Source organism: Colletotrichum destructivum, chromosome 1, assembly GCF_034447905.1.
Source record: "Colletotrichum destructivum chromosome 1, complete sequence".
In the NCBI taxonomy this organism is placed as follows: Eukaryota; Fungi; Ascomycota; class Sordariomycetes; order Glomerellales; family Glomerellaceae; genus Colletotrichum; species Colletotrichum destructivum.
Window position 1 is genome coordinate 3,851,597 of NC_085896.1, and position 12,763 is coordinate 3,864,359.

Consider the following 12,763-nt stretch of genomic DNA (forward strand, 5'->3'; position numbering starts at 1 on the left):
CATTGATGGTTGGTGCGGTCAGTCTGTGAAACTGCGGTCCCCGTAATTCTCAGCACAGGAAAACATGATATGTGCCTGAGGCATAACGCGCTAATCTGATTATGTACAAGCGAGGGCGCTCGGGCCAGCTCTTCCTTGATTCACTGGACAGGCGTAGGCGGAGGCGTAGGCGCAGGCATAAGTCATAAGCACACAAGCACAAGCGCAGACAAGTGGCGGCCTGCGGGCAACTGGCCGGCTGTGACTTACTTCGGTTACTATTCGGGGGGGGGGGGGTAGCGGCCATACACACAAAAACACACACACACCGTTGGGAATGGGAGGCCTCAAATCGTGGTCTGCTGTCAGTCGCGTCGGGTACCTTACCGGCTGCCCCATCCACCAAGGAATGCCAGATCCACGCCGCTTGGCATCTGTCGTCTCTTGTTTTCGGTAAGGTAGGGAGGGTAGTGAAGAATAAGAGTTGCCAGCAGATCGGGGGGGGGATGCGCGTCAGTCTCCCGTCGTCTCCCGTCCGTCCAGTCGCTTGCTCGTTGGCTATAGTATAGAGCACGCACCCCGGTCCTCGCCCGGATGAGTTGGCCGCGGTGGGCATGTCCACACTCTCCTGCAAGCGCTTGCGTGCGCCGCCCTGCGTTTGACACCTGCTCCCGGCGAAGCTAATCTGATGAATGTCGAACAAGTGGAGAGATTCCCTAGGAAACGCAGGCCGCAAAGAACGCTTGCCACCTCGGTTTCCCCAATGGCCTGCCTGCTGCTGGCCCCGTTGGTTAGCTCGCCCTGCTCCATCGAGGCTGATCCAGCCACTGTTTGTTTGCCCTTTCCTCCTCCGAATTTAGACTCATACACACCCTCCCGCCATGTTCCCTCACAGAGTACGGATACCACGAGTGGTTGCCGAGGCGTTATGCGGCATCCCTCCCTACCTCCCCCCAATTCCTCACCGCCGCGCCTTCTTTTTGTCCGGGCCTTCATCTTCGTCGTCGCTCACATCCGCGTACTGGGTGACCGGCTGCGTTTTCTGCCACGCAGCGGTAAACATCGGGTCTTTCTGCGCCGCGTCGGCATACTTGAGGAGCGCTTCTCGGGGGTCTTCGTGGAGCATCTTGGCCAGAGGAATGTTATCCGCAATGTGCTTTTCGTCGGGTTGGTTCCTCATAAATGGTGTCTGCTCCAAGACAGCCGGTCTCCTAGGGTCTTTGGATTTTCCTGACGCCGTCACTCCCGCGTTCCTCCTGCCGGCCATCACACTGCCCGGCGTGATAATGGAATCACCCGACATGCCCACCGACATATCCGTCGTCCGGGACGGGTCGTCGTCAATGTGCCGCTTCTTGGGCGCCCGCGACATCACCTCGACGGCGCCCCGGGAAGACATGGTCGGGCTGTACAGCACGTGCGTCTCGCCGTTCGCCGAGCCAGTGATGATCTGGTTAATCTTGGGGTGCCAGTTGACGGTGATAAGAGGCGCTCCTGGCGTGATTGGCGTCACGTGCTCGGGACGCAGGTTTCCGGGGTTCAAGATATGCAAGTCGCCCGTCGCAGAGCCCGTCAGGATGCTGGTCGAGTTTGGCGAGTACCTAATGTTGCTCATCGGGAAATGATCCGACGTTGATGCATGGTCCACCGTGACAAGAGGCGTCTTGAACTTCCGTATGTCCCACAACTTGATTGTGTTATCGCCTCCTCGCGTGACGACCATCCGTCCATCAGACGAGATGTCGATGCCTCCGGTCCAAGTATCCGGTTTGTGGGCGTCTCGAATCTCGGCCGTGGGCCTCGAGAACGGGCTGTTGCCGCTGTACATGACCAGAGAGCCGTCGAGCGCGGCCGCAACAAGCACGTTGCTGCCGCCCTGGGCTGGGGCGCCCCAGGCGACAGCGGTCATCCTCGTTCGGCCTGCGGACCCTGCTGCTTTTGACTTGAAGACAATCACATCTCGCTGGCTGCGCTTGTTGTTGATGTCCCAGATGCGGAGAGTGCTGTCGGTGCCGGCAGTGACGCAGAGGTTCTTGTCCGTAGGGTGCCAAATTCCCGTCGTGACTTCCGAAATGTGGCCCTTTGTGTTGTTCATGTCCCTCAGGTACATGTCGCCCTTGACGAACTCCGTGATGACGTCGCCGTCTCTCGACATGATCTTGGCCTGCGGGTGGGCGGATACGCAGAGAAAGACGCTGCCGGACAAGGGATTGAACTCGACGTGGTGGATCGGGTGCGATTCGGCGTTGGCGGCAGAGGACTTTGCCTCCCACGGGTCGACACTTCGAAATGCTCGGAGAGTGCTCGGCGTCATGGATGCGAAATCGTGCAGGTTGATTCTGCAGTCGAGCGACGCGGACACGAGCCGCCCGCCAGCCGGGTCCAGCGTGACCGTTGTCACGGCCTTCTCGTGGGTTTTCAGGACCAGTTCATGCGAAACGGGGTAGTCGTCGCCGTCCTCGGAGTCGTCCGAGTCGGAGTCGCCGCTGTCACTGTCATTGGAATCCGAGTCGGACTGCTTCTCTTTCTGAGTAGCTGTTGGAGGCCCTGCGGATTCCTCGTGGGCCGTTCCCGCCGAGGGTTTTCCTGCCGCTCTGCGGCTCCGGTCGATTTGGGCTGCAATATTGGCCTCCTTAGACTTCTTCCCAAACGAAGCCGGCAGGAATGCGCGCATGGGGTCGTCCTCGGCCAGCTCGGGGCCGTCGACCACGAAGTCCTCGCTGTCGCTGCTCATCGTGGCGGTGGTCTCGGAGTTGTAGAAGAAGGAGGAGGACGAGGGTGTGTCAGGAGAGAAAACCGGGAAAAGGATAATTCGGGCAGGCACCCAAGGGTCTATCTAGGCGCACCGTACGGAGGTGATGTCAGGTAGATGCACCGCGCGCCAAGGGTCCTCTACCTGCCTACCTTGCCGAGAGTTAGCGCTGCGTTGGCGTTGGCGTTGGCGAAGAAGGGTGGTGGTCATAGCGTCCAACCGTCGCGTTTGACCTCACGACAAGCACGTCTGTCAGTTGACGGTCCACCATGACACTCTACTCCCACCGCGCAGCAACTGCCATTACGGCGGTTTGAGACGTACAACGGAAAACATACCGAGATCAGACACATGCCGTACTGCATCCCGCTCTCTGGAGAACATATTGGAGATTCTCCCCGCCAAAAGCCAACACATCGCAGGCGAAGGGAACCGCTCCGGGCGCCTGAATGAAGGGGGCCATTTCGATCCACCCGTCTATGGAGTGCCCCTCTCTCGGGCCCCCCTGAATTACCGAAGGTCTTCATCTCTCGAGACCCGAACTACAGTATGAGAAACACGCCATACGCACGCATCCCTTGATCGCAATTCACCGCTCTCGGATCTCTCCGCCTGGGCCGTTGAAGCCCGGCGTGACCCAGATCTCTCAGTTCTTCGACAGCGCGCGCACCTTTTCCTCGTCCGTCTCGATCCACAGACCAGGACCCCTCCGGATGTCGATGCAGCCGTCGACGGGGCTCCACACTTCGGGTTTCTGATGTAGGTCGTGAGGCCCTCGCCGCCGACCAAGGCGTTGTAGTGGATACCGAGGATCATCTCCTGGACGCAAAAGCTGGGCATGGAGTGCCGACCTGGGACGCTGGTCGCTGCCGAGACGTCGTAGGCCTCGCACATGGCCGCGATGCGGCGCATCTCCGAGATAACCCCCCATGTGAGAGATGTCGGGCTGGAGGATGTCAGGACTCGTAGATGGGAACACCCAGCTTGCTTCCTGTGTGCATGTCGGTAACGGCCCCTGGCACAAACCAAGCCCGGTTGTCTTGACTTGCCCTTGAGGCCCCAAAGCGCACTGTCGACGTCAGACAGGGCGCTCATGAAGACGGCACTTTCAAGGTAAAAGTGCTTGCGTCAAGCCGTCTGCCAGATGTTCTCAATCTCGGCGTGCGAGGCTTAGCTTTGTCTTTCCCCTCTTACTCGGCGACCACGTTCCATGACTATTGTACGACGTGTTTCCCTCTAACCCAAGCCTGCATGTTAGTGTCGCCTCGCTGTGATTGAAATAGAAGCTCTCGACTTACTCGGCGTCCATGCCGGTGGTGAGCTGGTTCTTGCGGAACTCGAGGCACCCCTCGACCGCCTGAGTATGGTCCTCGAAAATGGCCTCGCCCAATCCATAGTTGCCCTCCTCCTCGGTGATCTTGACAAACAGCCAGCGAGGAGACGCGCGCGGGAGTATTCAATGCTTTTGATTGGGGCCATTGGTGTTGGGAATCCCGAAGTGGGCAAGAACTTCTCTATCGCCAAGAGCTCATACGCATCGCAACTGAGATCGTGGGACAGCTCCGAACCAATATCTTTATGGCTTGAAGGCTTCAGATCCTCGAGGAGAGGCTCGTACCAAAGCCGCAAAAGATGCGGTGGATTACCTCATGTAGACCTCCGGGAACCAGGTCATCTCCCACGCGTCGAAACGAAAAGCTTGTGACGCGGTACCGGGACATGGACCATAACCGACTGCGGGGAAGTACACCAGCGAGTATCTGAGCTTGTACGTCAGGACCTTGCTTCCGAGCATGTGCAGGACGGTACACCCCTCGCCGAGATTCTGCTGGACGGCCATGTTTGATGTATCGCGACGGGTTTGCCTCTGACAATTGCGCATTGATAGACACACCGGCAAGCCCATAGGCGTCTGGGCAGCCGTCGGTCGATCAGAGTCCATGTATGGACTGACTCTGGAGCAGAGCAACGGCGTTGTAAGTACATGTCGGTCGTGGTCGGCTTCGGTACCAGCGCCGGTTATTTATCCCCTTCCCCCCCACTACATAAACTCAGGTGTTGTCTCGTTGGGATATTCTTACGCACTGTCATGAGTGCCCAACCAGGCATCGTTGATTCCCTTCTCCCTTCTCAGGGTTTGCCGTCAATGTGCCCATCCTCTATGTGCTTATCAACTACTGGCTGCAAGCCGCCTCATCTCCTCCTGCTTCATCTGCTCCTGGACCTTGAGCCTCTCGGGGATGACCTGCTCCCGAGCCGCCGTGATCTCCCACCCGGGCAGCGACTCGACGCCCAGGGCCCTCAAGGTCGCCTGCTCCACCAGGCTATAAGCCCCGTCCGGCCGGTCGAAAACCTGGGGCTGCTTCAGGAAGACTGGGGGGTTTGTGATGATTCGTAGCCGCCGCAGGGGGTTCCACGAGGCGCTGTGTAGCATCAGGGGGTGCAGCAGGTAGACGTCGCCGACCTCGCCGCAAGCCTCGACGAACTCGCTACAGCCACCAGCGAGCAGATTAAACCAGTTGAGATCCTTCTCCTCCGCGAAGCCCGGGTCGCCTCTCGGGGCCATCCGCGGCGAGACGCCGTCCGGGTGGTCGTGCAGGTGCCTTGCGACCTTGCGCATCGCCTCGGGACAGATGAAGGTCCCGCCGCCGCCCGGGACGATGTCGGTGAAGAGCGGGATCACCAGGAGCCCCTGTTCCGGGGAATCGAGGTAGTGGATGAAGAAGTCTCCGTCCACGTGCCAGTTGTCCAGGCCCTTGGGGTCGGACTCGCGGCCCTCGAACTCGTCGCTTCCGAGGTTGACGATGAGTGAGTCCCGCCACTCCCTCGACTCGGGCGCCACGCGGTCCTCGCCGCCGCAGACCTCGCAGATGGCCGCCCAGGCTTTCGGGGCGTACTCGGAGACGTCAAAGTTGCGGTGGTGGGGCATGTTGGTGCGGTGCCTCCAGGTCGACTTATCGTTAGGGTCCATGCCGAGTCGAGTCCATACGTCTTTGGCGACCCAGTCCGCCTGGTCTTTGGTGAAGCAGTTGCTCAGCTTCAGCCAGCCGTTCTGTCTGAAGTGTTCCTTTTGAGCCTCGGTGAGTGGCTCAATTGACGAGGACATGATTGCGAGTGAGAGTGAGGAGCGGATGTGTTCGAACAGTAGGATGCGGAGAATGGGCGAGACGGCAGAAGACGGATATGAAGGAGCAAAGTAGCCGCCCAATGCTCAACCAAGATAATTCAACAATGAAGGGCGGATTGGTTCGGGATTAAGTGGGTTTCAAAACATTTCATACGGAGGCGAAGAGCGAAAGGCAAGATGACTGTAGAAGACGAGGGGCAGGTGCTCCGAGAAACTGGAACCGACGGCAACGGGATGTGCAGCTTGTGCGGGGAATGCAACGTCTAGTCATTCCGCAGCCGTTTCATTGGATAAATATTGACGAGCCTGGGCGGGGGTTTGATGCTGAGAAGATGCAGATTCGCTAGGGAGAAGATCAATCATCCACAGAGTGTCCGTACCTATCAAGGGAAGGGCGTAGATGCAGCCGGCAGACCGTCAAGCCGGGGTTTGCGGCGCCGGTTTAAGAGTTTGAACAATGACAAATCCCAAAATAAGCCCGGCTAAAGGGCGCAGAAGTCACAATGCTATCAATTGGAAAGAATGAAACGGGGTTCGGAGGATCACCAGCCGCATAGCTGACGAAAGGACAATGAAGGACTGCGGTTCGTTGAGTGGCGGCACTGAGTGCATTAGGCTGTAATTGGCCACTGACCGACCCACACCGAAAGCCCTCGGTCAGCTCTGTGCCGACAGCAGCCGACCGAACTTTCATTCGATTCGAGGTGCGCGTGCGCGCTTGCAGACCCGCCAGCAGAAGAACCTCCCATTCTCGATCTACGACCAAACCTCAAAATGCCACCCGATCCAACAATCGACGAAGAGGAGTATGAGTCCTCCCAGGACTCGGACTTCGCGCCTGACGACGGCGTTGCAGCCGAGGGCGACTCCGAGGCGTCCGAGTCTGAAGCAGACGGCGACGATGCCGCAACCAAGACGACGACGACGACCGCCGCCGCCACCACCACCACCAAACGCAAGCGCGATACCAACGACAACGAGGCCGAGGACGCGGGCTTCGAAAATTCGGGCGACGAGGCCCTGATCAAGAAGGCGACGAAGAAGCAGAAACGCAGGAAGGCCAAGGATGCGGACGGCGCCCCAGACGAAGAGGACGAAGGAGGCGAAGGCGGGCTGGTCAAGACGCGGAGTATGCGCGCCGCAGAGTGAGTCGAGGCGTCCTCAATCCTTGCCATACCTTTCGATTCGAAGCGACCCGTGACTGACTGAGAACCCTACAGAAAGGAGGAACGCAAGACCGCCGTCGCGTCCGGCCCGGTGACGGTCGACGTCGACGCTATCTGGGCGCAGATGCTTGCGGGCCAGACGGCGACGTCTTCGCCGGCCGTCCAAGGCAATACGACCACGGGAGAGGCCGAACCCCCGGTGTCGAAGCAACCCGGTGCCGGTGCCGGTGCCGCCGCCGAAGCAGAAGCAGAAGCCGCCGCCCCAACGAAACCGGACGGTGTCACGGCGGCAGGCGACCCCGCCGAGACGATCCGCATCAAGCGGACCTACAACTTCGCCGGTAAGGTGCACACGGAAGAAAAGCTCGTGGCGCGCTCCTCGGCCGAGGCGAAGCTCTACCTCGCCTCCCTCGGCAAAGACGCCTCCGCCTCCGCGCTCGGGTCCGGCGCGGACGCGGACGCGGACGAGGAACCAAAACGCGTCCTCAAAAAGGCCTTCCGCTCGGCCTTTGAGCCCGTCGTCGAGGTCGCCAACCAGCGCCGCGCCGACCTGAACCTCGGCGTAACGGTGCGCATCCGGGCGCGCGAGAAGGCCGCCGCGCAGGCCAAGAAGCTCAACACGGTCGAGAAGAGCAAGATGGACTGGGCCGGCTTCGTCGACAAGGAGGGCCTCAAGGACGAGCTCGAGCTCGCGGGGCGGGCCAAGGGGTCCTACGCCGAGAGGCAGGACTTCCTGGCGCGCAGCGAGGCCAAGAGGGACGAGGAGGCGCGCCGCGCGAGGATGGCCGGCCGCGTGCTGTGAGGCTGAAGGGGGGAGAGGGGCAAGAGTCGCCTATTCCATATCGGTTCCACGGTTTTGAGGTTTCTTCTTTGGGAGGGGTAAATGGGTTCGGCGTTTTTTTTTATTTCAGATTTTATTCTTCGTTTTACGGTCACGAAAGAGATACCCTGCTGTCCATAAAATACAAAATAGACAACCGCTCGTCGTTGTCAAGCTTTCACCACACACACACACACATACACACACACACACACACACACACACACACACATACACTACAGCTTGCTCTTCTGCGGCGGGAGGATGGCAATGTCCTGGTACGGGACGCCCAGATGATCGTACAGGAAGTGGAACCGGTCGCTGCCGAAGAACGGCTCCCCCTTGCCCGCGTCGTTGACGGCCCAGAACCACGGCGCGCCGAACGCGCCCCGCTCGATCGCCTCCTGCGTCCTCACCTTGACCGCGTCCTTGGCTTCCTGCGTCGCGGCGCCCTCCAGGATCTTCCGCACCTCCGTCTCGCTGAACAGCCTGTCCGCGGCGTCCCCCGGGGGGTATCGCGCGGGCGTGTCGGCCAAGGCCTGGTCCAGGACGTCGGGCTTGGTGAGATTGAGGGCCGGCGGCTCCCAGAAGCAGTGAAGGAGCCAGTGCCAGGCCGTCTGGTACACGGCTTCCGGGTAGCTGGACTTGATGACGTGCAGGACACGGAGGGTGCGGACCGTCATGCTGCGCTCCATGAAGTTGTCGGGCATCGTGATGTCGGGCTTGCCCACCCGCAATGTGGACCGGCGGGCGTCAAAGTTGCCATACTTTGCCTTGGCCGGGAGGGTCCATGGTGGTTTGTTTCCTGATGAATCGGTGAGAATGGAATGGTCCAACGCCTCAGCATCAAGGCTGACTTACCCGAAGCGGCGTTGATGGCGCCGAGCAGGACTGGGTGGATGCTGATGAAGGCAAGGGTGTCAGCGCTGGTGACCGCATTGGGGAGGAAAGGAGAGCGACAACGAACTCTATCTGGACCCCGTGCGCTGCGAGGAGCTCCTGGTTCTTGATTATGTGGTAGAAAGCAACATAGCTGTACAGAGACGCTTGCGTTCGAAGTTCATCAGCGCTGGTAACCGGTGCGCGGCCTAGACCGAGACTCACCGATGTCCAAGTAAACATCAACCTTGCCGCCCATCCTGACGGGGTTCAATATGACTGAGATGGCGGCGAAATATATGGGCAAGCCAACGAATGAAATGTGAGAGTAAGCGGCGGGTATCTGCAGCTCTTCTCGATGGCGCAATCGTTAGGGAAAATAGACGGCAGGGCAACTATGAGTTGGTTGTGTGAGTTAACGTTGAAGTTGAGGTGGTGGTGGATGGTGGATGGTGTGGGGAACCTCGGCTTTGAGCAAATCTGGGGTCGGACAGCTTGAAGTACGAGGTACATGACCTCAGACTCGGCGGAACGATCACTAATACGCATCTCTGCCGAGTTCCCGGCGACAGAGCTTACTATTCATTATTCAACCCCGATGTCTCGACTCTTTGGAAGCTTGTGATAAAAGTAAATAATACTGCTTCGTGACTTGGTATTGAGGAGATATCTCAGGCTACCAACAAAACAAAACAAAACCCCGCCGTCTCTATCTAGTCTTCATCCACCATCCACGCAGCACATACCGTCTCTTTTAAACAAAAATGGCCGAATCCAAACCAGTAGCCCTCGTCGTCGGCGCCTCCAGAGGCATCGGCCGCCAGATCGCCATCGACCTCGCAAGGAACGGCTACGCAGGTACGCAGGAGCCTCCCTAACTCATCCTACCATTCAATCCCTCCCTCTTCAGACACGCAAGAACTAAATAAACAATCACCACACCATCAGTCGTTGTGGCTGCAAAGACCACCAGCGACGCCTCCAAAACCACGCCGTTCCCACCGGACCCCAACTCGCAACAGTCGACCGTCAGCACCGTCGCCCGCGAGATCCGCGAGGCGGGCGGCGACGCGACCCCAGTTGCCGTAGATGTCCGCCACCAGGACAGCGTGGAGCGGCTGATCCAACAGACAATAGAGGTCTCTCCTGACCCATGTCTTCATATCATCGCCCACCAAATCCCTAGACGTTACTAACACCCCCGCGCTCCAGACATACGGCCGCCTCGACGTCCTCGTCTACAACTCGGGCGCCATCTGGTGGGCCTCGGTCGAAGACACGCCCCCGAAACGCTTCCAGCTCATGCAGCGCGTCAACCCGGAGGGCCTCTATTTGACCCTCCACGCCGCCCTCCCGCACCTCCGCCGTCGCGGTCGCGGCCGCGTCGTGGTCGTTAGCCCCCCCATCTACAGCCGCTTCTTCCGCGGTAAGACGGCCTATGCCATGGGCAAGGTTGCCATGAGCGTCCTGACAAAGGGCCTGGCCATGGACTTTGCCCGCCAGGGCCTGGACGAAATGGCCATCACCAGCATCTGGCCCGCCGTGGTACGTTGACCCCTAGAGGGACCCCCCCCCTCCCCGTCCTCTGACCAAGGGCCCCAGACTGACTCCAGACGTACCCGTTCTCCCCCCCACCGCCAGGCCATCGAATCCGCAGCCACGCAAAAGTTTCAGGCCGCCGATCCGCGCGAGTCGCGGGACCTGCGTCGGCCGACAATCTTCTCCGATGCCGTGCTCGCCATCCTGCGCGCCCCGGCCGCCGCCGTCAACGGCGAGCTCCTGCTCGACGAGGACTTCCTGCGGGACCACGCCGGCGTCGTCGATTTCTCAAAGTACGCCCTCGTCCCCGGCGCTCAACCGCGCCGCATCATGCCGGCGGCGCTGCCGGACCTGACGGTAGCGGAGCAGGACGACGAGGGCAAGAGGTATGACAGCGCCAAGGCCAAGTTGTGAGATGTGACGGGGTGGTAGGAAGTGGTGTACCGCGGCGTGGTGAGATGGGATGCTTGGAATTCGGCTGTGTATGAAGTAAAGTATCTGATGGCACTAGACTCCGGAAAGAGGGGGGTATATTTATCTGAATGTATATTTTGCGCGACCAATCCTCCCGTCAACCCGCGAGCAGCTTGTCATCCGTCTTCAGGACCTTGTCCTGGACACTCTCCTCCGTGGCCTTGCCGTTGACCGCCTCGGGAGCCACAGCGGCCTCGCCCAGCTTGGCCTTGTCCTTCTTGCTCAGCGACACGGCCCCCTTGGCCATAGCCTCTTTGGGCAGCGGCCGGATGATGGGCTGCACGACCCACCACGGCCTCTTGCAGCGCTGCACCGCGCCCCTGGAGCTCTCCCCGTCCTCCTCTACCACCTCCGCGTCCGCCGCTGCCGGGCCCAGGACCTCGTCACCCTCGAACATGGCCGGCCCGGCCCTCTCGTACTCGAGCAGCCCGTCCGCGACCTTCCTCTCGACCATGCCCAGGATCTTCTCGTACGCCTCCAGGTCCCCGGCCCGGCTCTTGGCGAGCAGATCCCGCACGTCCGTGTGCTTCGATACAAAGTGCCGCAGCAGGTGGAACATGTGTGGCTGCATCGCCGAGTAGTTGGGGCTCAGCGTCCTGCTCGTCCCGGGTTTGCCGGGCGTGTCCCTCCTGCGCTTCTTGCGCTCCGGCTCCTCCTCCTCCGCCTGCGCCCTGTCCATCTCTTCCATCCACGCCGTGTCGTCGCCCGGCACGAACAGGGGCCGTCTCAAAGGTGGATCTTGGCCGGCGGCGTACTTGTGCAGGATGTCCATGTACCGTCTCATGACAGCGTCCACGCGGTACCCGCCCTTGCCGTCCCTGCCACGCCAGTACTCCCGCGTCTCGGTCCCAGGCTCGGGCGGCGGGCTGAAGATGGTCGGGTCGCTGAGATTGCCCTCGGCGCTCATGATGCCGTCGGCGCCCGTGGCCTCCAACGCGCGCTGGAGGTCGTCGTGCTGCAGAATGTTCCCGTTGGCGAAAAGCACCGTTTCCGACGGCAGCTGCTCCCTCAGCCACTTGATGACACTCCAGTCCGCCAGTCCCGTCAGATGACCCTTCTGCTCCCTCAGTCTTCCGTGGACTGTGAGGATCGACGCGCCAGCCGAGAGCACGTTCTTTGCGTACGCGAGCGTCGCCTCCCTGGTGTCCAGTATTCTGATCTTCGCCGTCACGGGAATCGGCAGGTTCTTGTGCAGCGTATTGATGAGCTTGAAGATGAGCTCCTGGTCCTCCTGGAGGAAAGCGCCGTACTTCCCCTTCTTGGCGATGCCCTGCGGGCACCCCAGGTTCAGATCCACGGCGTCGCAGTACGGCGCCACCCTAAGCGCCGCGCCGAGGAGGGCATCCGGGTCGTTTGCGCAGAACTGCACGAAGAGAGGGCGGTCGATGGAGGGGTTGCCGTCGAGCCAGGCCTCGGGCGTTGGCGTCGTCGTCGTGTCGGCATCGGTCGAGTTGCTGGGTCGCACGGCCTGGAAGTGGCACTGGCGGTAGTTTTCCGTGTCTTTGAACAGCCGCGCGTGAAACATAGGCGTGTATGCCACCATGTTCTTCTGCTCGGACGGCGGGATAAAGGACCGGCTCAGCATTCTCCACGCCTACAGCCATCGTCGCCGACGTCAGCGTTCTGTTGAAACCCGCCTGCCAAACCCGGCACGGGCTGCAGCGAAACTTACGAATTCGGACTGATCCACCATGGGAGCGAGGATGTACTTTGGGCTTCCGATACTTTCGTAGAATGCCCGACCGTGCAGCTTAGGCCTAGCCGTTGTCGCTGCCCCGGCCTCAAGCCCCGCGGTCGGGGCCTCGAGCGTTGTCGCCATCCTTGTCGAGGAAAAGAATCGGGCAAGCCGGCTGGTCTGAGACGTCCGGAGCCCCCACAGTCTGAAAACCCCCTCCAGAGTGTCGAGTGTATTGAGAACAAGCTATGCGACAGGGTGTGGTATCGCAGGTCGCGTGTTGTTTGGGTCGTTCGTCGTCTCGTGATAGCGCGAGACGGGGTAGACAGAAATTTTCCAGAGCCTTGCAGTA

At 60.3% G+C, this 12,763-nt stretch overlaps 8 protein-coding genes across 8 annotated transcripts; 2 read left to right on the forward strand and 6 right to left on the reverse strand.

Moving 5' to 3' along the window:
- Nucleotide 1: 1 nt before the first annotated feature.
- On the reverse strand, nucleotides 2–2,845 carry CDEST_01155 (Putative WD40/YVTN repeat-like-containing domain superfamily). The gene has a single exon (XM_062917314.1). The coding sequence runs from the start codon at nucleotides 2,711–2,713 to the stop codon at nucleotides 941–943; it is 1,773 nt and encodes a 590-aa protein (XP_062773365.1). The 5' UTR covers nucleotides 2,714–2,845; the 3' UTR covers nucleotides 2–940.
- A 396-nt stretch (nucleotides 2,846–3,241) lies between these two features.
- Nucleotides 3,242–3,956, reverse strand: CDEST_01156 (uncharacterized protein; the record flags this gene model as incomplete). Its single annotated transcript, XM_062917315.1, has 1 exon — nucleotides 3,242–3,956. The coding sequence occupies exon 1, from the start codon at nucleotides 3,824–3,826 to the stop codon at nucleotides 3,242–3,244; it is 585 nt and encodes a 194-aa protein (XP_062773366.1). The 5' UTR covers nucleotides 3,827–3,956.
- Nucleotides 3,957–4,025: 69 nt separating this feature from the next.
- Nucleotides 4,026–4,571, reverse strand: CDEST_01157 (uncharacterized protein; the record flags this gene model as incomplete). Its single annotated transcript, XM_062917316.1, has 2 exons — nucleotides 4,026–4,148; nucleotides 4,467–4,571. 2 exons carry the CDS (start codon nucleotides 4,569–4,571, stop codon nucleotides 4,026–4,028), a joined length of 228 nt encoding a protein of 75 aa, XP_062773367.1.
- Nucleotides 4,572–4,769: 198 nt separating this feature from the next.
- CDEST_01158 (uncharacterized protein) lies at nucleotides 4,770–6,010 on the reverse strand. The gene has a single exon (XM_062917317.1). It carries the CDS (start codon nucleotides 5,835–5,837, stop codon nucleotides 4,902–4,904), a length of 936 nt encoding a protein of 311 aa, XP_062773368.1. The 5' UTR covers nucleotides 5,838–6,010; the 3' UTR covers nucleotides 4,770–4,901.
- A 569-nt stretch (nucleotides 6,011–6,579) lies between these two features.
- On the forward strand, nucleotides 6,580–7,919 carry CDEST_01159 (Putative SWR1-complex protein 5/Craniofacial development protein 1/2). The gene is made up of 2 exons (XM_062917318.1): nucleotides 6,580–7,003; nucleotides 7,079–7,919. Exons 1-2 carry the CDS (start codon nucleotides 6,633–6,635, stop codon nucleotides 7,824–7,826), a joined length of 1,119 nt encoding a protein of 372 aa, XP_062773369.1. The 5' UTR covers nucleotides 6,580–6,632; the 3' UTR covers nucleotides 7,827–7,919.
- A 30-nt stretch (nucleotides 7,920–7,949) lies between these two features.
- On the reverse strand, nucleotides 7,950–9,178 carry CDEST_01160 (Putative DSBA-like thioredoxin domain, Thioredoxin-like superfamily). Its single transcript, XM_062917319.1, has 4 exons — nucleotides 8,949–9,178; nucleotides 8,812–8,890; nucleotides 8,706–8,746; nucleotides 7,950–8,649 (listed from the first exon to the last, which is right to left on the reverse strand). The coding sequence occupies exons 1-4, from the start codon at nucleotides 8,980–8,982 to the stop codon at nucleotides 8,081–8,083; spliced, it is 723 nt and encodes a 240-aa protein (XP_062773370.1). The 5' UTR covers nucleotides 8,983–9,178; the 3' UTR covers nucleotides 7,950–8,080.
- A 146-nt stretch (nucleotides 9,179–9,324) lies between these two features.
- CDEST_01161 (Putative short-chain dehydrogenase/reductase SDR, NAD(P)-binding domain superfamily) lies at nucleotides 9,325–10,707 on the forward strand. Its single transcript, XM_062917320.1, has 4 exons — nucleotides 9,325–9,581; nucleotides 9,672–9,862; nucleotides 9,936–10,268; nucleotides 10,365–10,707. Exons 1-4 carry the CDS (start codon nucleotides 9,488–9,490, stop codon nucleotides 10,674–10,676), a joined length of 930 nt encoding a protein of 309 aa, XP_062773371.1. The 5' UTR covers nucleotides 9,325–9,487; the 3' UTR covers nucleotides 10,677–10,707.
- Nucleotide 10,708: 1 nt separating this feature from the next.
- Nucleotides 10,709–12,703, reverse strand: CDEST_01162 (Putative aldolase-type TIM barrel, tRNA-dihydrouridine synthase, DUS-like, FMN-binding protein). The gene is made up of 2 exons (XM_062917321.1): nucleotides 12,409–12,703; nucleotides 10,709–12,330 (listed from the first exon to the last, which is right to left on the reverse strand). Exons 1-2 carry the CDS (start codon nucleotides 12,553–12,555, stop codon nucleotides 10,834–10,836), a joined length of 1,644 nt encoding a protein of 547 aa, XP_062773372.1. The 5' UTR covers nucleotides 12,556–12,703; the 3' UTR covers nucleotides 10,709–10,833.
- Between the last annotated feature and the right edge of the window lie 60 nt (nucleotides 12,704–12,763).